This window comes from Crocuta crocuta, unplaced genomic scaffold (genome assembly GCF_008692635.1).
Source record: "Crocuta crocuta isolate KB4526 unplaced genomic scaffold, BGI_CrCroc_1.0 scaffold73, whole genome shotgun sequence".
In the NCBI taxonomy this organism is placed as follows: Eukaryota; Metazoa; Chordata; class Mammalia; order Carnivora; family Hyaenidae; genus Crocuta; species Crocuta crocuta.
In genome coordinates this window covers 5274655-5302212 of record NW_027529443.1, presented here as the reverse complement: position 1 = coordinate 5302212, position 27558 = coordinate 5274655, and the positions used below count along the sequence as shown (strand labels likewise).

Here is a 27558-nt window from a genome sequence, read left to right as displayed (position 1 = left end):
GCCAAGCAAAAGGTATCAAAATAAATATTTATTAAGACTGAAGCTGTATGTACACCTTTAAAAGCAAATGTGCAGATGTGAGGAATTACAAAAATCAACCTTAGATCCTTTCTCCCAAAGTAAGTATAAATGAACATTCAAGATCAGTAGTGCCACTTACATTCAGCATTTTAAAAACTGTGTCTGAATGGAATACAAGTAATTATTTTAAATGTCACTCAGATATTCTTTACAGTTACAACCCTCCAAAGTACTAAGTGGTCAAAAAACTCAGAGCACTGTGTTTTCATCTTATTAGTAGCTGTACACAAATATATTTCCATCTTTTTGTCCGGCCAACAAATGAGAATGTGTACCTGACCATTTAACGAAAGACCACTGTTGGTCAGAGATGGGTGGGAGGAGGGCGGTACAATGACCTAGAAGTAAGTCCCAGATGGCAATTGTTCCAGAAGTCAATACTGCTGCCGCAAAATGATCTTTCACATCACCTTCCAGGAACCTAATAGCAAGCAGAGAAGAAACAATTCAAATCACACACCAAAATAATTTTTGAGTTAAGCCAAAGTCATGTTCCCCGAAGACACAAAAACAAAAATACCTGTAAATGTGATGCCTGTCTTTGAAATCCCAGGGCTGCTAGCTGGTGTGTTGTCATTCTGGACACAATGGTGTGTCCAGGCCCTGGCTGTGCCTGACGCATCCTGTACCGCCTGCACCCCAGCTCCCAGGAGCCTGCCTTCCACTCTTCAAGCTGGCCATACTCAGTCTGCCTCGGTGTCAGCTCTTGCTATTCCCTCTCTCATGTGCTAACTCAGCATGGCTGGGATTCTGCCATCATGCGGGCATGGTGCCTCTGTAGAAAGAACTCATCCCTAATCTCCTGTCTAGTATAGTGCACACGTGTCCTCTGCTCCCTATCATGCTATCCGTTTTATCTTCATAGCACTTTTCCCTTGTGAGGAAAACAAGCATGGCTTGTTGTACACATTGTAAAGCAGGAATCTGGTTGTCTTTTAGAGATAGGGGCACTGCAGTCAGCTGCCTGGGTTTGAATTCTAACAAAGTAAGATCTGTGTGACCCTGGGCAGGTTATTTCACTTCATCAGTAAAATAGGAATATGATATGAGGGGATATAAAAAGCTCAGCAAAGTACTTAATACAGGTTAAGGGCTTAATATAATTAGTTGTTATTCCTCACTGCCATATAACCAGCACCTCGAAGAGTCAACCCTCAGTGAACGTTCTGGATGAACTGAATGGTATTTTTTATCCCAGTCTCCCACCCAACTTTGTGTGGCTGACTCCTGACACATCTTTTGAAACTCCACAAAGTCTTCCTTGATAGTCTCTCCCTAATCCTCCACTGTCAGTAAAGAACCCCTCCATCTTTTGTGCTCCCCAACACTGCAAGTCTCACGGCATTTTGTGTATTGAACATTAGTCTCTAGTTGTCTCCTATTTCCATGAGATTAGAAACAGTAGTGCTCCCTATGGAACTGGGACCAGACAGGTATCAAGGTTTGCTGAACAAATGGGTTTGAAGAGTGATGAAGAAAATGCTTGATTGAATAGTTCTCTTTACCCTAAATTTCTAGACCAGTGACTACGGTTCTTTCTTCAAATCCAAAGAAACAAGTTCTATACGTAAACAAGTACTGCAGATGAATAGTCCTGAGCTTCTTGGTGAGCTAAGAACGCTTGCAGAAACGCCATAGCTGGCTAAGTGCAAAGGGAGCGAGACCACCTTTTAGAACCATGATGCAGCAAGCTCTGCACAAGATCCAAAAAAACACAGAAACATACATTGTACCTACCAAGATTCCTTATCCTTGTAAACTGTTCAAGCTAGACTTTGTGATCTTGATTTGCTACATCTGTTCTAGGTCTCTGCTGTGGATTTCAAACATTAATAAAGGAAATCTCAAGGAATGACACTTTCAGGTGTGGCTGGGTTGGCCTAACAATACCAGCACTGCTTCAAAGCACTAGAGAGCTCACATAACATCTGGAATGCCAATAACTGTATCACTGATAAACAGATCTTCTCATCAGTCAGTAGATAAATATCAATTCCTTGCATGATGCAGACTCATCAGGTTTCAAAGTAAAAGAAGCCTTCCAACAGTTAATACTTAAAACTTTCTTAATTTAGGTTTTATGGAAAGGACATTTTTGTAGAGAATATTAACTATTTAATTTGCATTTGAAATGTTTTTGTTATGGAAAAAACAGGGTTTGAATACACATAAGATACCTATCCAACCCCATAATGGTGGGGATCAGAATGTGGGAAATTTGGGGTTTCACTCAACTCTACTAAACTTTACACTTCTTCCTACTTCTTAACATTATTACCATGTCTGGAGCATTTCATGTTTACCATTTGTCTAAGTGACATAAGAACATCTGGTTTTTGTATATGCACACATGCCTTCCAAAATGTCATACTCTGTGAACAGCAGCACACACTTGCCTTCCAGCCTGCCCTTGAGGAAGACAGTAGAGCATCACACCCACACTCAGGGTTGTCTTAGGGTTAATCACAATCAGCTGAAACACGGGGCTTCCCAACGGCTCACTCTCTTTGGCACAAGGATGGCTCAGAACAACAAACAGGAGCCCCTAATTTAAGAGAGAAATGAACAACCAAATAAATCAGCAAGAGTATGCTGGGGAAAAGAAAGGGTTGGCAGAGACAAAATCAAAGAATTACAAGAATGATCAAGAGTCTCAAGTATCCAGGATTTAATCACTAGCTCAGTTTTTTTCCCCCCCAGGCAGAAACTGTTGAGATTATCACTGAGCGGGCCTTCTGGCTTCTCTAGGACAGGGCTCAGCCAGTCTTGCAGGTGGGAACATAGCCAACTGATCAATTTCCTCCACCTCAGACACTACTAACATCTCATGCCATCCATTTGGGAAAACGCCATCATAGGGAAAGAGGGCACATAAACATGCGGACAGAGTCCTCAAACTAAAGATATTCACTGGTAAGTTGGTTTTTGAAAACTCAGAACACATTTTCCCATAAAAGTAATCTTGTAAGTGGTGACTCGATTCTTAGGCCAGTCTGCATTGCCTACTTACACTTATAGAATAAGAGTGACAAAAAAAACCACACCATCACCTATCGTTGTTTCCGTGGGAAAATGTGTTACAGACCTCTCTCAGCTTTAAAATTATATGATCTAATAATAACATTATTGTGTGTGGAGGCATATACATCACACAGACACACACACACTCACGACTGTATCTGTGTATGTTATATATTGAAAGTAATTCTCTTTGGGGGTAAAATGGAGAAAATTAATTATAAACCATCTTAGGGTTAGTAACATTCATTTCTACTTCATGCATTTTCTAGAATGACTGCATTTTTATAATGAAAATGACTTTTATAACTAGAAAACCGAGCCAAGAAATGTTTAGGGGCGACTGGGTGGCTTAGTCAGTTAAGCACCCGACTTTGGCTCAGGTTATGATCTCGCAGTTCGTTAAGTTCGAGCCCGTGTCTGGCTCTATGCTGACAGCTTGGAACCTGGAGCCTGCTTTGGATTCTGTGTCTTCCTCTCTGTCTGCCCCTCCCCCATTCTTACTCTGTCTCTCTCAAAATAAACAAACATTAAAAATTTTTCAAATAAAACTGGAAAGAAAAAGGTTAGACGTCATATAATTAACTAGCGGTTGGCAAACTATGGCCCACAGGCCAAATCAGGCTCACTGCTTATTTCTGTATGACCCACAAGCTAAGAATGATTCCTGCATTTTGAAATGGTTGAAATGAAGACAGGAGAAAAATATATCGTGATATATGAAAAATCATAGGAATTCAAGTTCTAGAAGGTTTTAACATCCAAAAATTTTATGCAGAACATGGCCAGGCCCATGTGTTTTCATTTTATCTAAGGCAGACTTTGTGCTACAGCAGGAGAGCAGAGCACTTACAACAGAGACCCATGTGGCCTGCAGACCTGAAGATATTTACCATCTGGTCTTTTTACACAAAAACTGCCAATTCCTGCACTAAACTGTTAAATTACCGGAGGTTGGCTTCATGGAGTTTTATCTACTATCTTACACATTTCTGTGTTAAATGTTTTAGTATCAAATAGGTAGTAATGTTGTAATAACAAAGATACAAAGTTATTTCAATGCCTAGCAGGTAAATGTAATAATTTCGGAGATGAATTCAACCCTCTTATTTTAAAGATGTGAAAAGGTAGCCTCAAGATAATGTGACAGATTATATAAGATCACACATCTTCTGAGTTCAATTCCGCAGACCCTGCCAAGCCAGGGATAGGTATATCCAGTGTATTCCAAGCCTGTGGTACTGATGTGCATGGGGTTGTTAGTGAGGCCGGGAAATTCAGTCTCCACACAAGCGCGAAGCCACCTGCTCTGGCCTCTGCCTGTGGCTCCATGGTGGGTACTTAAGAGTTACCTCTGACTCCTAGAGAGCAGCCTGTTCAGATGTCCAAACCAGACTGTAAGCCAAGTCTATGAACACAGTGGCTCAGCAGCTGTGTTCGCTTCTATGTGAGAACACTTAAGGCCTGAGGGGAAAACACATCTAGGACCTTTTAACCATCCTCTCTAAGGGTATGCATTCACATCATAAATCATTCTCGGCAATGCGGGTGAGAGCCAAGTCTGGTAACAGGCATGGCATTCTTAGTACAAACTCACAGCTAGAAATAAATGTTTGCTCTTAGGTCATACAGCCAGAAAATTTAGCAAGCTGTCACATTATACCAATACTTATTTTCATCCATGTATTTCAAGAAAGAACAAACCCTGTTATCCAATTTTTAAAAAGACACACATCAGAGAGCGTCTGTTAATTACTTCTTACTAAGTTATTGCTCTTACTCAGTGAGACCAGTAGCCACAGACACAGCAGACACAAAGTGGTCCCAACAGATCACTACTTACCATTTCAGAATAGGCTTTGTGACAGACTGAAGCTTGGTAGGAATCACCAATGTGCATCTTTTTCAGGAGCTGACCAGTTTTTAAATTCCTTAGACACCAAAAATAAATAAGCTGATAACATTCTTCCAGCAAACTGGTTTTCACATTATATTCTATTATTTATCACAGTATCCTTTCGGAGGTGACCGAGGGAGAAACTAAGGGACACAGCACCTTAGTTTTTTAGTTACATTTGTGTACTTATATATGTTTAGTTACAGACTAGGCTACAGGTAGAGACTACGGTTGACATTGCCAGTAGTTGAACTTGACAGTTCCACCTGAAACTGAATCTGCTACATCACTAGGAATAAATCTCTCCAGACTGCATGAGAAAACTTTTCCTTTATCTCATTTGACTTAGTATTGAAATTAGGCACATGGTATGGCTCCAACATTATGATTTTGTCACATTTCTGAATATGCCTAAATTTTCCTTGGAAAACAATGGTCAGGAAGCCAAATTTGTTTAGATGGGAGACTATACCTAAAATAGATTCAGAATTCTTTTTCTATTAACGTGTTTATACTAGAGCTAGACCAAGGTTAACGAAGAAAGATGGGAAGACTGAAGTGGGGTAAGAAATGGAAAAAAGGAAGAGAAGAAAAAAGAAGAAACAGTCTGGGGCGCCTGGGTGGCTCAGTCGGTTAAAGCATCTGACTTCAGCTCAGGTCATAACCTCACAGTTCTTGAGTTCGAGCCCCGCACCGGGCTCTGTGCTGACAGCTCGGAGCATGGAGGCTGCTTCAGATTCTGTGTCTCCATCTCTCTGTGCCCCTCACCTGCTTGTGCTCTGTCTCTCTCTCAAAAAAAATAAATAAAATAACATAAAATAACATAACATAACATAAAAATAAAAAGATAAAAAAAGAAGAAACAGCCTGTTGGAACCACTCCTTAACATTACTGAGCATTTGTGACATTGCTAACTGCTCTATCATGAAACTCTACTGATGAAAACCCTCAGCTGGCTTCCCCTTAGCCACAAGATAGTCCATAATCTTTTTTGTGGTATCTCTAATCCTCATGAATCCTGTGCTACGATCCTACATTACTGCTCCCTATCATGCATATTCCTGGCTCTGTACCTTTGCTCAAGCTATCCTCCTAATGCCCTCTCCATTACTGACCAATTCCCATCCCTGTTACTGACCAATGAATGTCCTTCCATTCTTTATGGCCTCGATTACGTCCAGCCTCCAATCAGCAGCAGGAGCTCAACTTAGACTCTCTCATTTCTCCCTGCCTACACCAACCCACAGAAATCTCCTCTCCTCCACTTCCCTTCATTACTGTCCTTATGCCTCATTTTTAATTTATTATATACTGTAACAGGGTGAATGGAATACATTCAACAAGTATTTCTGAACCTTCTGTGGACCAGGTTCTGTGTATAAACACTAAAGAAGGAAATCTCAATGCTCATGTACATATGCAAGGTTTTCCTTGCCAGGGACACCAATGGGTTTATCCCTTAGAGGTTAGTACATGCTCTATGTTTAGTGACTGCTCTTTCCTCAAGTCCCAAAGCACTCTGTCCAAATTCCTTCGACCTTGTCTGAATTGTAAAGGAATTGTACTGGAATTGTATGCTTTGAATTGTAAATTGAATTGTAAAGCAATCTTATTTACTGACTAGATTTTAGAAGCCTCAGAACCAGGATTCATATATACATCTCTCACAAAAAAACGGTATATAAGTAGAGATTCAAATATCCATTAATGATTGAAAGATGGGTGCTCAGTTAGTATAGCTTAACCAAGAGGGGTGCCTGGGTGGCTCAGTTGATTAAGCGTCCAACTTTGGCTGAGGTCATGATCTTGTGGTTCAGTGAGTTCTAGCCCTGCATTGGGCTCTGTACTGACAGCCTGGAACCTGGAGCCTGCTTAAGATTCTATGTCTTCCTGTCTCTCTGCCCCTCCCCAACTTGCACTCTGTCTCTGTCTCAAAAATAAATAAAATTAAAAAAGATTAAAAAACATAGAGTCTAACCAAGATTAAATATTTAAAGTTTCAGCAAGTTTCAAAAAGGGTCACTTGAACTTTGAGTATAACATGAATTGCTTTAGACATTTAACACATTAAGAGTTAAACAGGAAAGGTGACCAACTACTATGTGTATATATGAAAGTACATAGAGCCCAAAAGGTAAATGAGAGCTTTTGATAGACAATATGCAACTCCTATACAAGGAGTTAAGGCAGGCCCTGAGAATAAACAGAAGGTATGTACTTATCTTCAAGGACTTCCATAACACAAAGTAGCATATGCTAAGTTAAAAACAAAGGCAATATTGGGGCACCTGGATGGCTCAGTCGGGTAAGTGTCCAACTCTTGGTTTGGGCTCAGGTCACGGTCTCACAGTTCGTGAGTTCAAACTCCACGCTGACAGCATGGAGCCTGCTTGGGATTCTCTCTCTCTGCTCCCTCCTCCACTCGTGTTCTCTCTCTCTCTCTCTCAAAAATAAGTAAATAAACTTAAAAAAAAATTAAGGGCAATACTTAAAAAAAAAAAAGGCAATATGAATTCAGAGAGGGAAATCTCAATGAAGGCTGAGGTATTACAACAGACCTTAAAGGAAGTATGGGACTGAAGATACCATTGAACTTAGAACTTACACTTAAAAGCTAAGTATAAACGTCCCTCTTCAACCTCAAATTCTGTTGTGATCCATTATGTATAAAATGCTAAAAAAAATTACTATTAGAAAAAGGGGAGAACTGAAGGATGGGAAGAAAATAGGAAGCTGAGGGCTATGGACTAGCTGGAGAGAAATTTTTGTACCAAAGCATTGGGGAAGTAGAAACTGAAGAAAAGCAAAACATGAGGGGAGAGGGGAGGGCTGGGAGAAAGAATGTTAATACAATAAGAGTATAAAAGAAGATCTGGAGGTAGGATATTGACTGACGACAAGGAGACCAATTACTAGATTATATTAATAGTTGAGGAACCAAATAATGAAGGTCCAGACTATCGAAATACCAGAAAGAATAGAAAAAGACAACTTTAAGGAATATTTGTTTCCCAAATTAGACCTCCAGGCACAAACACTGAGCAAAGTGCCAGAAGTGGAAACCTGCCGCTCTAGACAGTAGGGCCATCTGAAAACAGGGTCTCCTGGCAGATTAGAACATGGTCATATTTCAGAGGCTCCCTGGTGGGGACAGGACTCTCTCAAGGACCATGCTTTCCTGGTTTATTCCTAGAGAGTTAGGGTTGGACAGGGCAGAAGAGGTGACACTAATATCACAATTTCCTCTTACCAAGACCCATCCTGGCCCTAAGGAACCAGTTAAAGGAGAGGGTTTCTGAGGGGAAAAAAAATTAATTTATTCTCTTAATACAAATTAACCTTGTAAGTACCTTTGGCTGGGTAAGGTTCTCCCAGGTCAGGAAAGAGAAGTGGCTGAGGACCAAATTTGTTAATCTGGTTCCTCTAGTCACATGTATTTTCTACTTTTGGATTGTATTGTAGACAGTATGAACAACACATCACATAAACTCTGGATTCTGTTAGATTCCTCTAAAGAAAATATATATTTTCTCCCAGTAAACAGTTAACTTGGTTCACCTAATATTCCAAATGCTGAAAACCCAATTCAGTTCTTTCTGCCTTATCTGGGTTGCTTCAAGTCTGCCCTGTGCACGTGTAGTTTAAAGGCCAGCCAGATTACTAGGTAAGGATTACAGCTAGGAATTTGGGGCTTATTCTTCAGTTCTCTTTACAGGGATTTCTCTCCCCTTCTTCACTTTCTAGCTGCTGTGGTCACCCTGAACTATGTCCTTTGGTTCTTTAAGCCAAAAGGATAGAAGGTTTTCTATCAGGCTTTTAGTTCCCCTGTGCACAGACTAGAGCTTGCCCTCTGGCTAAAACCTGTAGAAACAGGAACCTTGCCCACTGATATTTCCTGTTGAACACTCTCCAGTATCTTTCTTCTTTTTCTCATTCCCCAGTGCCTTCAGATAGTTGTTTATACTTTGTCTGGAGTTTACAGTTATTTGAGGTAGGAGAGTTCATTTGATAAAAGCCAATAACCAGAAGCAGAAACAACTGTACATTTTTGACAACGGTGAAATTTCATTTACTTTAAAATAGTCTACTTGGACTGATCTTTTTCAGAATGTCTGAATTAATATGATGTTCTTGTTGAGACAAGTATATGTCATCTGACCATAAAAAAAAGTAAAAACACAATCATATTTACAATGTGTCTTATCTAACCTTAACAACCCTGTGAAAGTAGAGGTATACGTCATATAACAGAAGAAGAAAGAGGCCCTCGAGAGAAAGCTTACCAAATAACGATGTTGTTCATTACAGTGGCACCAAGCAGAGCTTCCTGCATCCCTTGCACCTCAGCAAAAGTTAGTACAGTCTCTTCAGGGGACATCAAAAACTGTTTTTCTTTGCTTCTGCATTTAAAACAGTATTAAAAATTAGCACCTTATACCAAAGCAGTTTCTATGCAGCCCTTCTACATATTACAGAGCTATGTATAATACACACTAATCTAATATCAGAAAAAATTTCAACTAGAAATCATGTATTCAAACCTTTCTACAATAAGATATACTACTTTCATATCATCTACCTGGATATATTTGCAAGCANGGGGGGGGAGGAGGTCTGGGTGCCTAACTGACCCAGTAAATAAAGCATCCTGTCTAACTCTTGATTTTGGCTCAGGTCATGATCTCATGGTCATGAGATCAAACCTTGCATGGGACTCCGTGCTGGGCGGAGCTTAAGATTCTCTCTCTTCCTCTCCCTCTGCCCCTCCCCTGGACATATGAACTCTCTCTCTCTCAGAAAGACAAAACAAAACAAAAAACTTGCCAGCTCTCTCTTTAAACCTTATGTTTCTTTCCGCATTCCCACCTCAGTGAATTGTACCACTATATGACCACGTGACAAATGTAGAAACCTGGGTTAAGTTATCTTTGTCTCCTTCCTCTCTACCTACTCAATCACCAAACCCTAATGACTTTAGTCTCCTCTTTCTCAAATCTGTCTGCTTCTTCCTGTATCCATTAATACTTTACTAATATAAGCACGCAATTATTTGTCTCTTGCCGAGATTACTACAGATCGTGAATTAGTAAGAAAGAAGGTTCATGACCTCTGTTATTATGAAACACAGGTAAATAGTCACAATAAGGCATAACAAACACAGAGGATGCTATGAATTCCATTTTCAATATGTTGAATCTAACATACCCACGAGATGTCTAATAAATAGGCAGGCAGGTATAGAGGCTAAGAAAGGGTTCAGAGCTAGAAATACATGTTTGTAAATAGTCAGCATCTAAATGGTAACTGAAGGATTCAAAAACAAGTGCAGACCAAAAAAAGGGTCTAGGATCTGGAGGCACTTGTGATATTTGAGGGGCACACAGAGATTTCAAAGACTGAAGAAAGAACAAACTATGTTTGCTGAGCCTCTCCACTTCACTGGCTTCCTCCCTGCTACATCCAGCTTCCTCCTTTCTAAACTGCATCCATGAAACAGCCAAGTGTTGAGGCAGACCCTGCTTACAACACCTGCCGCCCACAAAGACAAGAGGCTAGCGATCCAACTTTCTCTGAAAGCCCGTGATAAAAAGCATTCGTTAATAATGAAAATCAACCATCTTACCCTCCATCTTCTGCAAATGTCATGATTTCTACTCGTTGGTCACAAAGGGTCCCGCTGCTACTGACTAGCCTCCTCTCTGTCAGGCCAAGCACAGCTTTTATATTCCCAGAACTCAGTAGCATTTGCTTTTCACATCCACCATCAGAGGAACAAAGTAATGACCTAAACCAAGTATAAAAGAAAATTGGAGAAGTTAAGAGTAAGCCTTTTTCTTTTCTTTTCTTTTTTAAACATTTCTTATTATGGGGCACCTGGGTGGCTCAGTCGGTTAGGCATCCAACTTCAGCTCAGGTCATGATCTCATGGTTCGTGGGTTCGAGCCCTGCATCAGGCTCTGTGCTGACAGGTAGCTCAGAACCTGGAGCCTGCTTCGGATTCTGTATCTCCCTCTCTCTCTGACCCTCCCCTGCTCACGCTGTCTCTTTCTCTCTCTCAGAAACAAATAAAACATTAAATAAAATTAAGAAAAAACCTTTCTACAATACAGATATACTGCTTTTATATTATCTAGCTGGACATATTCGCAAGCACCTCAAATTCATCATATCTGAAGTTAAATTTGCCGGGGGCATCTGGATGCCCAAGTGACCCAGTAAAGCATCCTGTCCAACTCTTGATTTTGGCTCAGGTCATGATCTCATATGGCGAAAGCTCAGAGCCTGGAGCCTGCTTCTGAATCTGTGACTCCCTTGCTCTCTCCCCCTCCCCTGCTCATACTCTGTCTCTCCCTATCTCTCAAAAAATAAATGTTTAAAAAAAATTTTTTTTTTAATTTGCTTTTGAGAAAGAGAGTGTATATACACATGGAGAAGGGGCAGAGAAAGAAGGAGACCAAGAATCCCAAGCAGGCTCCAACCACACTATTAAAAAGCACCTAATGCAGGACCTGAACCCATAAATTGTGAGATCATAACAGGAGCTGAAATCAAGAGTGGGACACTTAACTGACTGAGTCATCCAGGCGCCTCTAGGAGTTAGCCTTTAATATGAAAGGACTAAAGGAGCACCTGGGTGGCTCAGTCAAAGTGGACTGTCAGTGTCCAACTTCGGCTCAGGTCATGATCTCAACAGTTTGTGGGTTCTCTGTGCTGACAGTGTGGAGTCTGATGTCTGCTCTGGAATCTGTGTCTTCCTCTCTCTTCCCCTTCCCTGCTCACACTCTGTCTCTGTCTCTCAAAAGTAAAAAAAACATTGGGGGCGCCTGGGTGGCTTAGTCGGTTAAGCGTCCGACTTTCGCTTAGGTCATGATCTCGCGGTTCGTGGGTTCGGGCCCCGCGTCGGGCTCTGTGCTGACTGCCAGCTCAGAGCCTGGAGCCTGTTTCAGTCTGTGACTCCCTCTCTCTCTGACCCTCCCCTGCTCATGCTGTCTCTCTCTCTTTATCCTAGAAATAAAAAAAAAAAAAAGTAAAAAAACATTGAAAAAATTTCTTAAAAAATTGAAAAGACTAAGGTCCAATTTTATTTATCTTTTTTAATATTTATTTTCGAGAGAGAGCACATGAGGGAGGGGCAGAGAGAAAGGGTGATGGAAAATCCGAATGCAAGCCGAGATCAAGAGTTAGACGGACATGCGGCGCCTGGGTGGCTCAGTCAGTTAAGCATGGGACTTCAGCTCAGGTCATGATCTCACAGTTTGTGGGTTCGAACCCGGCACTGGGGTCTGTGCTGACAGCTAGCTCAGAGCCTGGAGCCTGTTTCGGATTCTGTGTCTCCCTCTCTCTCTGACCCTCCCCTGCTCACGCTTATCTCTTTCTCAGAAATAAATAAAACATTAAAAAAAAAAAAAGAGTCAGACAGACACTTAACTGAATGAGCCACCCAGGTGCTCCTCCTAAGGTCTAATTTTAAATGGAAACTTCAGTCAGGGATAGCATTCTAGCGTTGTTTTTTTGTTTTTTTAAACAAATACCTTCTGGGTCTAGATTTGAAAGATTCAAGCCTAGGTTACAACTTGCACTCAAAACAGGCTGACAGAGACAAATATAAAAGGAAAAAAAAATTACTCCTTGAGAGTTACATACCTTATTTCCCTGATTTCCAAATTTCCCAAAGCCACACACACAAGGTTACAAACATCAGGTACTGGAACTATCTGTAACACTGGAACCTAGATAAAACAAAACAAGCCAAAAATTGTGTTTGGTTGCTTCATTTTTTTTAAACACTGTAGTTTTTTATTTTAAAAAATACTTTTTAAAACTTTATTTTTGAGAGCGAAAGAGACAGACCGTGAGCAGGGGAGGATTAGACAAAGAGGGAGACACAGAATCTGACGCAGACTCCAGGCTCTGAGCTGTCAGCACAGAGCCTGATGCAGGGCTCCAACCCACGAACCATGAGATCATGACCTGAGTCGAAGTCAGATACTTAAGTGACTGAGCCACCAAGGTGCCCCTGGTTTTTTCATATAAAAAAAATTTTTTTTTATGTTTTATTTTATTTTTGAGAGAGAGACAGAAAGAGACACAGTACACGTAGGGGAGGGAGAGAGAGAGAGAGAAAGAGAGACAGAATCTGAAGCAGGTTCCAGCCTCCGTGCTGTCAGCAGAGAGTCCAACATGGGGCTTGAACTCACAAACCGTGAGATCATGACCTGAGCCGAAGTTGGACACTTAACCAACTGAGCCACTCAGGGGCCTCCCTTTTTAAAAAAATTTTATTTTATATTTTATTTTATTTTTGAGAGAGAGACAGAGACAAAGTGCAAGCAGGGAAGGGGTAGAGAGAGAGAGGGAGACAGAGAATCTGAAGCAGGTTCCAGGCTCTGAGCTGTCAACACAGAGCCCATGTTTCATTTTTAATTAATCTAAATTTTCCAAAACCCATCACATCCCCTTCTATTCTCACTGTATTAGGATAGCTTTGAACATTGAACAAATGTGAGAAGTTCAGCAAACACATACTTTTTATAAGCTGTAAATCCAAAAAAGTCATATGCAAAACTGTGTGTACAGCAGCACTTACTTCTAACAATAAAGGAAAAATTAAATAAATTCTGGCACAAGTGGACAAAGGGAATATCATGTAGTTATTTAAGTTTATTCACATAAATAAATACTTATTGACCACCACTCTGCAAAGAATTAAATTTGCTAAGAGTAGATCATAAGTGTTCTCACTAAAAACAAACAAACAAAAACTATGTGAGCTGATGCATGTTAATGAACCTGATTGTTGTGGGAGTTCTTTCTATGTATATCAAATCATCACATTATACACCTTAAATATATTACAATTTTGTCAATTCTACTTCAATAAATCTGGAGAAATAAATAAAACTCAAAATAAAGTGTGAAGAATATGTAGAGGGCCGCCTGGGTGGCTCAGGTCATGATCTCATGGTTTGTGGGTTCGAGCCCCACCTCGAGTTCTGTGCTAATAGCCCAGAGCCTAGAGCCTGCTTCAGACTCTGTGTCTCCCTCTTTCTCTGGTGCCCCCCACTTGTACTCTGTCTCTCTCTCTCTCTCAAAAATAAACATTAAAAAAATTTTTTTAATTAAAATTTTAAAAAAGAATATGTAGAAACAAGGAAAATGTTTATATAAGTGAGAAAAGGCAGATTTAAAAATTTTAAGCACATTAGGACTGCAAGCATGTAAGATATATATGAAGGTGTACAAAGACTAGAAGAAAATACATTAAGGAAGCAAGAGGGGTGCCTGGGTGGGTCAGTCAAATATCCGACTTTGGCTCAGGTTATGATCTCAAGGTTCATGGGTTTGAGCCACACATCGGGCTCTGTGCTGACAGCTCTGAGCCTGGAGCCTGCTTCAGAGTCTTGGTTTCCCTCTGTTCCTCCCCCACTCTCACTCTCTCTCCCTCTCTCAAAAACAAAAAAAGACTGGGGTGCTTGGATGGCTCAGTCGGTTAAATGTCCGACTTCGGCTCAGGTCATGATCTCACACTTTGTTGGTTCGAGCCCCGCATCGGGCTCTGTGCTGACAGCTAGCTCAGAGCCTGGAACCTGTTTCGGATTCTGTGTCGCTCTCTCTCTCTGACCCTCCCCTGCTCAGGCTGTCTCTCTCTCTCTCTCTCTCAGAAATAAATAAAACAATTAAAAAATAAAAAAAAAAAGGAAGCAAGAACAATGTTTGGTGAGGGGTAAGGAGTACAAGTATCAGCAACTTTAGAAGTCAGAAAAGACACAAAATTCTAAGCTTCTCCAACAGGTCTAGTATAAAAATCCATTTACTGAAAAACAGGTGATAAACCAGAGCACAATGTTAGAGTCCAGATGGTGGGCTTATGGGTGCTCACTGTACAACTTTTCTCTATGTTTGATAATTCGCATAATGAAATGTTGGAAAAAATTAGCGATCCCTCTTGTTCTGTCTTACAGGGTTGTAGGTTCCATTCTTGGTAAGCTGCCAATCTATATTACCATGTAAATAATTGCAAAGACCTCTCCCAGCTCTAAGATTCTGACTTACCTCTGTGAAGTGCCAGGAATAAAGTTTTTCCCACTGCCAAGTATCCAGAGGTTTCCAAAGAGAAACTACGTATTCACAGGCAGTTATGATACATGGCTCTTTGAAACCGGCTATTTCCCACCACATGGCACTCACATCCACGGAACAGGAACCGGAAGGATTCTGAAATAAACAGCAACATCAGTTATGTTAAAGGGATACTTGGGGTCTGTTTTATGAAAAGAATAAGTACAAAAAGTACTGGGTTCCAAGGATTAAACAAAATACCAATTAATGTAATTAAAGTTTTATATAGGTCAAAACTGGCTTAGTTGGTGGAGCAAATGACTCTTGATCATGGGGTTTTGAGACTGAGCCCAACATTGGGTGGAGAGATTACTTAAAAATAAAATCTTAGGGGGCGCATGGGTGGCTCAGTTGATTAAGCATCTGACTTTGCCTCAGGTCATGATCTCATGGCTCCTGAGTTCAAGCCCACATCAGGCTCTGTGCTGACAGCTCAGAGCCTGGAGCCTGCTTCAGATTCTTTGTCTCCTTCTCTCTCTGCCCCTCCCTTGCTTGCACTGTCTCTCTCTGTCTCTCCCAAAAGTAAACACTAGAAGTATTTACAAAAAAATAAAATAAAATCTTAAAAAGAAAGAAAAAAGCTTTGTGAGTCTTATGTAACTAAAAAATTGCCCCCATGCATTTATATCATGATAGATCTAAAAATGTATAGCTCCAGAATGGAACAGATTCAGATTTAATCACAAAACGTGGCTAATAAGAACTTGCCCATTTGGAAATGAAACATCCTGATGAACCACCCACAGGATGAAGAGGGAATAAAACTGAAACAATGTGGGGGTTAAGGGCACCAACTTCCCGCATAGTCAAAAATCTGCATAACTTTGGATTTCCCAAAAACTTACCTACATAATAGCCTACTGTTGACAGGAAGCATTACTGATAACAAATAGTCGATCAACACATATTTGTATGTTATATGTATTATATACTATATATAATAATAAAGTACAGAAAAAAGAAAATGTTATTAAGAAAATCATAAGGAAGATGGGGCGCCTGGGTGGCTCAGTCGGTTGGGCATCTGACTCTTGATGTTAGCTTAGGCCATGATCTCACGAGTTCGAGCCTCACATCAGGCTCTGTGCTGGCAGTGTAGAGCCTGCTTGGGATTCTCTTTCTCTTCTCTCTCTTCCCCTCCCCAACTTGTCTTTTTTCCTCTCTCAAAATAAATAAAGAAACTTAAAAAAAATGAAAATCATAAGGAAGAGAATATACATTTATAATTCTGTACTGTGTTTACTGAAAAAGGATCTGTCCAGTTCAAACACATGTTTTCCAACAGTCAACTATATTTCCACATGAGCAAGGAGAGCACTGTGTATCCAAACACACAGAGCATGGCAAAGTAGTATTTCCAGAAGAAATTTATAATCATAAAGGCACTTATCAGAAAAGACAAAAATAAAAGTAAACTAAGAAAACAGCTCAAAAAGTTAGTAACAACACAGAAGTAATAAGCACAATGAAAAAGAGAAAAATTATTAAGGATAAAAACAGAAATAAATGAGATAGGAAACAAATGGACCTAATTAGCAATCAACACAACCAAAAGCATTTATTTTGGAAGACCAACAGAATGGAAAAATCTCTTAAGTCTGACGCAGGAAGAAAAGTACTTTAGAAAATGGGAAACGGGGAGAGGTTTAACTGAACATACACAGACAAAAAAACCTACAAATTGGGAATTTGAATTTTCTAATTAGGAATTAGAATTTTTACCTACAAATTAGGAAATACAAATGAAATGGTTGATTCTTTAAGAAACCAAGTCACTGAAACTGATTCAGGAATAACTTTGAAATGATTATTACTATGTATCTCTTATACCAAAGGAATATGGGGCTCAAAGGGTAAATAATTTGCCCAAGGTCACACAGTCAGTAGTTGGCAGAAACAGTTTATGTGGATTTGAATCTCTTTCTTTTACATCAGTTGTTCTCAATTGGGAGAGATTTTGTAACCTTTCCGTGGCGGGTGTCTAGCCATGCCTGCAGACATTTTTGGTTATAACTGAGGATGAGGTGCTTCTGGCTCTACAGATAGATACAGGGGCATTGCTAAATGTCCTATGATGCACAGGACTGTCCCTGCAACAAAGAATTACCCAGCCCCAAATGTCGAGATTGCTCAGATTGAGAAAGCCTGCTCTGTACCATGCTACTTCAAGTACCACATACAAAGAATTGTATGTAGGACATAGGTCCAATCCACTTCTCCAGATTTATTAAATATCATTAACAGAATATTGTAATTTACATTTCTCAGAAATACACACACACACACACACACACACACGTGCGCAGCGTATGAAAGATTAACCATTCATTATAATCTGGAACCACTACCAATTTCTCATAAATCACAAGCGATCCTTCTAGAGACATTACACATTTGGAAAGGAGGATCATGAATGACCTTCTCTCTGTCAAGATGCCTGATTTAAATTTAGATACAAAGTTGAGTTAACTTAAGTTGTTCTTGGCAATCACTTGACGTATAAACTTCTGGAGATCTCAAAATATAAACACAGCTAAATATTGTGAAAAACAGAGTTTAAAGGTTTTTCTGAATCTGTTTCACCAAGTTTGTTTAACAGTACTAAATTAAGAATAAGAAGATACAGATTAAATTCATCCTAATTTTCCTATGAATTCATTAAATTTTTTACACGTAAGACACAAGACACACCAAAAGGGAATAGTCTTCTGACCTTTAACTTCGAAACCAATTGTAAGTGGCCTGGGATTAAGTCATTACAAGCAGGGTCTGCTACTTCAGTCTGTGGAAATAAAAGTCACACTATTAACCTATGCTTTATAAATGATGTCTGCCCGCACTGCTCCTTCATCATAATGTCTACACGATATGTTATTTTCTCTAACGGCAGAAAAGCCCCATATGCAAACACCTCCTTGATGACAAAGAAAATCAGATCCCCCACATTTAAAAAACACATTTTTAAATTAACCTTAATTTCCCCTAACTGAATTTAATGGTTACAGTGAAATCATAACAAAGAAGCATGTATAACTATTCCTAAATACTGAGGAGCCGATGTATCAGAAAGTCACACTGCCCATATTCACTAAGATCTTACATTCTGTCAGAAAAATCTCACCAGGGATGTAAGCTGACTATACCTGCTCAATGGATTGTTTCCATGACTCCACGTGTGTATTTCCACACAGCTGATTTTCTTCGAAAGTGACTGACTCAGTGGGAAGAAGTTTTGCTTGGGGACCCGAATCACTGTCATGGGAAGGGTGTTCTTCCCTGCCTGACAAAACCAGACTGCCATCTGATTTTGATGGGCTGGCCCAATCATCACCTTGCTTCCAATCACCGTCTTTCAAGTGAGGAAGTTGGGGTGCAGAGCAAGTTGGTCCAACCACCTCCATGGACGCTCTTTCACAGCGTGCCTGGGAGCTGAAAGCTGGGGTAGTGCCTAAGATGGGGAAAGCGGGCGAGCACACATCTGCCGTCAGTCTGTCATTATCCTTGGGGGTGACAGTATTTAAAGGAGTGAAAAGTAATATGGATGAAGAAAGGCCCTTCTTCTGAGGCTGGCTTGTTGGGTTTGGCGTTTTAGGTTGTGCTTTTTCTGGGAGAACAAGAATTTCCTCTTCCAAGTCCTCCATTTCAATATCAATTTGTTTAGGCGTCATTTCTTCCAAAACAACACAGTTTCCCTCCTTAAGGAGCTTATCCCCATATATTTTTGATACAAAAGGCTCCACTGGCTTTTCTGAGTGGTACTTCAGTTTCTCAAGCTTAAGAGGTCCAAAGTCTTCATCAGGTAACTGAAAGTCTGTGGTTTTGAGAAAAGAGAACAGTTGCTTTAAACTTAGCATCTCATTCTTAGGAAATGAAGCCCTGAAAGCAGCAGAATCCAAAGCCAAATAAGCATTATTTCTGGAAGAAAGGGAGTCCTCGTTTTGACAACCATCTTCCTTCCCTAAAATAGAAAGGAACAGTGGTAAAAACAAATAACCCAATACCCAACCAAGAGTGCGCTTCTGAACTCCAAGACAGTGCAAAACTTTCATTACTCTTCCCACCCATGACTCTGAAACCTGGAAGCAGTTCAAATGGCAGCCACAGGTTGGTTAACTAGCAGCTCTCCTTCTGTACCATCAAAAACACTATGGTGCTGATGGCATTAGCTGGGAGAAAGAAGACCAGGGTCTAGTCCCTGCTCTGCCACTGATCTGCCATGACCCTGGGCAAGTCAACTCACTTCATTTTCCCTTGTCTCTCAAAAGGGAACTGAATTAAGAATCCCTAAAGTCCCTTCTGCTCTAAAACTATGATTCCAAAAGGCTACCAGAGCACAGTCTATAAAATGCTGGCCTTTCTCACTGAAGAAAACTTAAGTCTCACTTTCAAGTAGGGTAGTTTACTACTTTTTTTTTTTTTAATGTTTACCTAGTTTTGAGAAAAAGACAGAGTGTGAGCAGGGTAGGGGCAGAGAGAGAGACGGAGACATAGAATCTGAAGTAGTCTCCAGGCTCTGAGCTGGAACCCATGAACCACAGGATCATAACCTGAACTGAAGTCGTATGCTTAACCAACTGAGTCACCCAGGTGTCCCAGTAATTTACTACATTTAAAAGCAGCTGGAATTCTATTATCATTCAAAATGTAGAACCAGTTGGCCCAACCATCTCTGCCGACACTTTTTTGGAGTATGTTTGGGACCCAAAGCCTAGAGTAGTGCCTAAGCTTGGGGAAGCTATCTCCACCAACTAATAAATGAATAAACTGTGGCACATACTTATAGCGGAATATTATTCAGCCATAAAAAAGGACCAAATATAGATACATGCTGTAACATGGATGAACCTCAAAAATCAGCTCAGTGAGGGGCGCTTGGGTGGCTCAGTCGGTTAAGTGTCTGACTTCAGCTCAGGTCATGATCTCATAGTCTGTGGGTTCAAGCCCCATGTCAGGCTCTATGCTGACAACTCAGAGCCTGGAGCCTGCTTTAGATTCTGTGTCTCCCTCATTTTCTGACCCTTCCCTACTTGCTCTCTGTCTCTCAAAATAAAATAAAGACATTGAAAAAAAAATTTTTTTAAATCAGCTAAGTGAAAGCATCCAAACACAAAAAGTCACATTTAATATGAAATATCCAAAACAAGCAAATTCACAGAGAATACAGATTGGTGGCTGCCAGGCACTAGGGTGGAAAGGAAATAGAGGACAACTGCTTAATGGGCATAGTGTCCTTTTGGAGTGATGAACATGTTTTGGAACTAGGTAGGGGGCATGGTGGCACCACACTGTGAATGTACTAAATGCCAGTACTGTCCACTTGATTGAAAATGGTTCATTTTATGTTACGAACACTTCAAGAAAAACAATTTTTTTAAAGTTTATTTTTCATTTTTGAGAGAGAGAGAGAGACAAAACAAGCAGGGGTGGGGGGTGGGGGGCAGAGAGAGAGGAGACACAGAATCAGAAACAGGCTCCAGGCTCTGAGCTGTCAGCACAGAGCCCAATGTGGGGCTCAAATCCATGAACTGTGAGATCATGACCTGAGCTGAAGTTGGACGCTTAACTGACTGAGCCACCTAGGCACCCCAAGAAAAAATGTTTAATGTAGCAGCAGGTTACTAAAATTACAGCAGAGTATTTCAAAGTATACAAAAAAATGTTTGTAGATTATTACAAGATTGCCCTACTGATTGCTTTGTAATTTGTTGACTTGAAGAAGACAATTAAAAAAGTCATAATGATTATAGGTTTTTAATCAATTAAAAAAAAGTTATGTAATTAATTATAGCTCATAGACTGTGTTCAATGGTATAGAGCAGTCGGCTCCCAGTTTTGCAAATAGTTTTACTGGAACACATTTATATACTGTCTGTAGCTACACTGCCACTATCCTGGACTAGCTATGACAGAGCACAAAGACAAATACTATTTGGCCCTTTACAGAAGTTTGCTGATATCTAGTATAGAACCAGAGTGAATTATCTAGTTGTTATGCTCAGTTCATCATATGTGATAATTCCTGAGTAAATGAATAAAAAAGTTTAAATTACGTCACTTGTCGTTCTCCAATATTTTGTATCCCACAGATCTCCCAAGAGGCTATATTACATACTTTACCCAAATATTTGTTTGGATGTATTACATTTTATTATTCAGTCTTTTTTTTTTTTTTTTAATTTTTTAAAATGTTTATATTTATTTCTGAGGGAGAGAGAGACATTGTGAGCAGGGGAGGGTCAGAGAGAGAGGGAGACAGAATCAGAAGCAGGCTCCAGGCTCTGAGCTGTCAGCAGAGCCCAATGCAGGGCTCAAACCCACAAATTGTGAGATCATGACCTGAGCCAATGTTGGACGCTCAACTGACTGAGCCACCCAGGCACCCCTACTCAGTCATTCTTAAGAAAATCTGCCAGAGGACTCCTACTTGGACACACATTTTACTTCAAAAACACTTCCTCTGTAGGTTATAAAACTTCCCTCTATGGATAAAGACTGTGTTGTACCTGAATAAATACTAATTTTAGGTGAAAATCTCACATATTTTCCTTTTCAGTGTCAACTTTTCAACCACATTAGTGAATTCTGGCATTACAGAGACAGGTTTGAATCCCAGCTCTGTAATTTTCATGAATTAAAGCTACTTTCATGAATTAAAGTGACCTTAATCTCCTTGTGTCTTAAGTTTCCTCGTCTTTACAGACGAGGGTAGAGGGTAAAAACAGACTCTACCCCACACAGGGCTGCTGTGATGATGCAAAGAGTTAGTATTTGCACAACATTTAGAAAATACCAGGCACACAATTAAATGTTGGCTACCATCATCATCATCATCATCTATGCTTTGATTTACCTTTAATTCTCTTCTTCCCATGAATCATTGCCTTTCCATTCTGCTCTTTGTTCAAGGAAACTTCTTCCTTAGATCTATTACCACCCAATGTGCCAAAAGTTGGCAAAAGGAGTTTATGATGATCTAATACAGGGGGGCAGATTGACTTTGTTTTTCTTCCATGTCTCCTACCAGATGGCTGGGTAACTGCCTTTCTGGAAAGGTTATCTTTAGGGAGCCCAGTAGGAGAGTTGACTTCAGTTAAAGAGGGACGTTTCTGAGAACTTCTTGAACTTGGTTTTCTTGTGCACGTATCAGACGTCCTAATTCCACTCTGGTCAGTTTCTTCACTGGGAAGGTTTAAATTCTTAGTTGCCTCCTTACTTTTATTTTTACACCCTTTCTTTCTGACACCCAAATGATTTTGAATTACAGCTTCCAGGGCTACTTTTCTCTGGTAACTTGACATGCGTCGTGTTGTTCTAACATAATATTCTGCAGGAAATGGAAGGCCTTCAAGCACTGTGCAAGAATGTGTCTGATTTTCTCCAGAAGCAGGAGAGATTATTTCTGGGCTAAGACTCTTAGATGGACTTACAACTTCATTTTCCTGAGGACTTTCATTTCTATCATCAAGAGGGTTATGGGGAGATTTTAAACACTCCTCTGTGTGATTCTGTCCTTCCAAATTTTGGTTTCCATTTGCTGGTAAGTGATTATAAGTGAATTTATTTAGAGAGCACAAATTATCTGCCTCTAAGTCAGGACTTGTAGGCAGCTGGCCACTTGCACTTAGAGATTTATTTACCTCTGGGTTAGCTGTAGAGACAGTCATTTTTTGGTCTTGTACCTCTAGGTTTACAGGTGAAGCAGGGCTAATGTTTTTTAAACCGTGAGTAAGGAGTTCACAGTGGCCTTCAAGAGGCTTACGTTCAAGGTGCTGACTGCTACTGTTATTTGACGGAGTAAATGAAGCAAGTACGGGCACCGTGGGGAAATGATTTCCTCTTACGAGTGCATCAACAACGCTTTGTGGTTTGGCGGTCGGTGGAGTTAATACACCTCTTATATTAGCTTCTGTCACTGGTGCTGGAGAATCCAGAATGTCAGACGTAGAACTTGAAAGGCAAATTCTTCCAGTTACAGGTGTCCAAGGATTTTCTCTATTGATTTCTTCCTGTTCTTTTAATCTTTTTCCAGAGAGTCTGAGTGAATCCATGTCAAAGGAAGATTCTCTTGCCTGTGAGGTGAATGTTCTCCGCTGCTGTTTTCTTCTCCCTGGCAACTTACTTTGCCTTTTCTCACCACCAGGGCCATTGACCTGGTAGGGAAAATGTTCTTGGGTACCACCTGCTCTTTGTATATGTAATCCTTCCATGGTGCCATGTTCAAGGTTGAAGGACTCATGCTCAATGTCAAGTGTGATAGGTGTCTTTTCTCCAGTTTCTTCATCCAGATGAGTACTGATCTGTGATGTCTCACAAAGAGATACTTTATTTTTAGATTCTGAAGAGAAAAAAATTATATATTTAATATTTTCCTTTTTAATTAAAAAAACTTTTTTTTGAAGTTGATTTATTTTGATAGACAGCAGGAGCAGGGGAGGAGCAGAGAGAGGAGGAGACATAGAAAATCCCAAGCAGGCTCTGCACTGCCAATGCAGAGCCTGACACAGGGCTCAAGCTCATGAGACATGAGATCATGACCTGAACTGAACTCAGACCAGAAGCTTAACCAACTGAGCCACCCAAGCGCCCCTGGGCTCAAGTAATTTAATACCACCTTTCTATTTCAATAGCCTCCAATTTTATGATTATAAATTACCTATTAATGTGAGTAATGATCATTGTTTATTTTAGAATACTTCCAGCTAGATTTTTTCACTGTACATATATAAGTGCTTAATTAAAAATCACCTTTTCAATATTCACACAATAATTTCTAAAAGTTGAGAGGGGAAAGAGCAACTAAATAATCCAACCAAAAAAACTCAGTTCATTGCTTACAGAATGGGAGAAAATTTACTAAGCATGTATACAACAAGGATCATAGAATATATTACGAACATTTACAACTGAACAATAAAAACATAAATAACCTAATTAAAATATTGGCAAAGGACTTGAGTAGATATTTCTCTAAAGAAGATATACAAATGGCCAACAAGCCATAAGATGTTCCATATCATTAGTCACTAGGAAACACAAATCCAAACCACCATGAGATACCACTTCACACCCACCAGGATGGTTATAATTTTAAAAATGGAAAATGACAAATGCTGGTGAGGGTGTGTAGAAACAGGAATCCTTGTGCATCATGGTGGGAATGTGAAATGGTATTGATGTTGTAGAAAACAGTTTGGCAGTTTCTCAAAAAGTTAAACAGAATTACCATATTACCCAGCATTTCCGCTCCTAAGTTTTACCCGAAAGAACTGAAAACATACATCTACACAAACACTTGCATGTGTATGTTCATAGCAGCATAACAGCCAAAATTCATTAACCAGAAAGTAGAAACAACCCATATGCCCTTCAACTGATGAATGGTTATATAAATTGTGGCACAACATTAATCCAATGGAATAGTATCCATGTGCACAAAGGAATGAAGTACTGATGCAAGCTTGGATGTATGTACGGAGAAATGATTGCTGGAAACATCACGCTAAGTGAAAGAAGTCAATCACAAAAGGTCACAGAATATATGGCTCCATTCATATGAAATGTCCAGAATAGGTAAATCCACAAAGTAGATTAGTAGCTACCAGGGGTTATGGGCAGGATGGCTACAGGGCTTCTTTTGGGGGTGGTGAAAACGTTCTGAAATTAGATGGTGTCTTGTGAGTATACAAAGAATCAGTGAATTATACATACACTTTAAAAAGAGTCTACGGCTAGTCTTTATCTTTTGGCTGTGAGAAAAAGAACCACAACCAAATATACCTGGAAGATGAAACACAGCAAGCATAAGTAAACGGGCTAGCTGTACCTGAGTGGGTTAGCTGTGGTGCAATGTCCAGCTGGAACAAGCAATCATGTTCTTCCACTGTTTTCTTAACAGAATTCCTAACCTTCTCAGCTCTTTGGGCACGCTAGAGAAAACAAAAGCAGCTTAAGGAACAAACTTAAGACAAAGAGGATTTATTTTAAAGCTTTATTATTAGGAAGAATTGTTTGTATATAGTTCATACTTAATACCTCAATTTGAGAGAGTAAGGTTCACTTACCTGGAGGCGGGCCAGCGTCTTGCTGTATTCCCTTTTCAAGAATGCTAATTTTTCCTTCAACTGGAAGAAGAAAAACAGCAAACAATGGTGAGCAAGTGGAAAGAAAGAGGCAGAGAAGGGACACAGTGTCTATGACACTCAAGTGTGTAGTGCTCAGCAGGTCCCTAGCAAGACGGTCGAGGGAGTAGCAGGCACTCACATGACTTTCACTTCTCACAAAGCACCAAGCTCTCCAATATCTCAGCACCTTTACATAAACCATTCCTACCACCTGAACCATTTCCTCCCCAACTCCTTTTGCTAAGTCCTACTGATCCCTCAAGCCTCAATTTTTTTTTACTTCCCTGGGATAGACTTCTAGGTCCTTCCTGAAATAAAGGTTAGACATTCCACCTCTCTGCTGTGCTTCCTTTATCACAGTACTTATTATATCCACTATGTTGTCTGTTTACTTGTTTCCCCTTCTCGCTGTGAGAGCCCTACCAGCAGGAGCTGGCATCCTTAGACACTCAATTGACAAATCTCTCGTCAGTTATAAACACTGTGTGTCAGTTACTGCTTCATGTGCTAAACACAGAGAGGTCAAGCTTAGCACAGTGAGGGGCACAGATAATTAACAAGAAAACAAATACACAGATAAGATGATATCACATGGTAATCAGTACTCAGATCAACAGGGAAATGTGAGAGTGCCTGAGCCACTTTTAGGGTGGCCAGAGGGGCACTTCTGAGGACTGCCATTTGAGCCCAAACCCAAAGAAGCTACCTTTAAGAAGATCCAAGAAAGGAGCAGGTGGGCAGCTCAGTCCCTTAAGCGTTCTCTCTTGGTCTTGGCTCAGGTCACGATCTCACAGTTCATGAGTTCCAGCTCTGCACTGACAGCGTGGAGCCTGCTTGAAGCTCTCTTTCCCTCTCTCTCTGCCCCTACCCCACTCGTGCTCTCTCTCAAAATAAATAAATTAAAAAAAAAAATATCCAAGAGAAAGCAATTCACCCATGATCACATAGGTTATAAATGGCATGATCCAAAACCATACAGTTGAGTTCTAGAATCTGTGCTCTTTTTTAAGTTTATTTATTTTGAGACAGAGGCAGAGCAAAAATGGGGGACGGGCAGAGAGAGAGAGAGAGGGAGAGAAAGAGAATCCCAAGCAGGCTCCGTGCTTCAGCGTAGAGCCGGTCGCAGGACTTGAATCCAGGAACCGTTAGATCATACCTGAACCAAACGAAGAGTCCAGCGCTTATCCGACTGAGCCCCCAGGCACCCCTAGAATCTGTGCCCGTAACTCTGTGCTAAACTGCTTCTCACAGGGTCCTCTTTATCACCAACCTTATCATCATCTGAGAATTATCTTGTAGACTTGTAAATGACCTATCTCACCCCCCCCCCCACGGGGACGTAAACTGAGAGGACTGAGGAGTTAACGTGAATGAAGAGTTTAGCAGGATGCCTGAAACAGCCAGCACAAGATACATTCCAGCTAACGTCATCAAAGATGGCATGGATAAGGACAGAGCAGCTGTGGTAGAAGCAAAAGCTGGAAACAACCTCAAAGTCTCTCCTAAAGACAAGAAGGCCCTTCCATAGGCCCTACCTAACACCGTACAGAACTTTTAGAAGCAAGCCTGATTAACATGGACTGACATGGATGAAACACGGAGAAGCAAAAAGGAAGTTGCAGCACCATTCAGATCGTACCATTTATGAACAAAAAACACACATCACTTTTTGGTGGCCAAGGACTACAACCTCTTCCCTCCAAACCCCCCACCTCCGTCCGCTGCGCGCGCGCACAGACACGCGCGCACACACACACACACACACACACACACACTTCCGAAAAAAATCTGAGGCACCGGCTGTCGAGAGATTTCCTTAAGGGAGCGGATGGGAGAAGCCAATATTGAGAGAGTGTGGGGGTGGAGAGGATGTCAAAGGGGACTCTGGCTTTATCCGGAGTTTTACATTTCTTATTTAGGCATTACTGCTGTAAGAAAATTTGTTCTTTAAAATGCCACCACGTGAGCTCAGCAGTCTTCCATACTTCACTCCCGCTGCGTCCAGAGGTCAGAGGTCACGGACTACCCCGGACAGCTGAGGAAACAAACACACTCCTAAAGCCTGGGCAAGGGGTCAGAGTTCCGACTCAGCCCCTCCCGCACACCCACGGCACCTTTTCCTTCTCCTCATAGCTGAGAGGCTTCCCGGGAGGCTCTTCCATTGGGCCGCGGCCGAACGGAAGGAACAGCCGTCGCCGGCCCGGGGCCTGCAGACACCAGGATCCCGACTGGCCTTGGGCCCCGGAGGCGCCAGGGAAGGAAACTCAGCGCCTGGGACCGTCCCCGGCGCGCTACTAGGTTGCACATGCGAGCTTGGCGCG

At 40.8% G+C, this 27558-nt stretch overlaps 1 protein-coding gene across 4 annotated transcripts; it reads right to left on the bottom strand.

Annotated features, from left to right (window-relative positions):
• Positions 1–13: 13 nt before the first annotated feature.
• PALB2 (partner and localizer of BRCA2) lies at positions 14–27531 on the bottom strand. Of its 4 annotated transcripts, none has more exons than XM_077760486.1 (13): positions 27352–27531; positions 25178–25237; positions 24940–25042; positions 21967–23451; positions 18260–19074; positions 17830–17898; positions 15051–15212; positions 12642–12727; positions 10621–10782; positions 9281–9397; positions 4943–5030; positions 2478–2626; positions 14–502 (listed from the first exon to the last, which is right to left on the bottom strand). In XM_077760486.1, the coding sequence occupies exons 1-13, from the start codon at positions 27397–27399 to the stop codon at positions 295–297; spliced, it is 3552 nt and encodes a 1183-aa protein (XP_077616612.1). In that variant the 5' UTR covers positions 27400–27531; the 3' UTR covers positions 14–294. The 4 variants fall into 4 exon arrangements, with proteins under 4 accessions (XP_077616612.1, XP_077616613.1, XP_077616615.1 ...); XM_077760487.1 differs by having other exon boundaries at positions 18260–18927; XM_077760488.1 differs by lacking the exons at positions 14–502; positions 4943–5030 and having other exon boundaries at positions 2504–2626.
• Between the last annotated feature and the right edge of the window lie 27 nt (positions 27532–27558).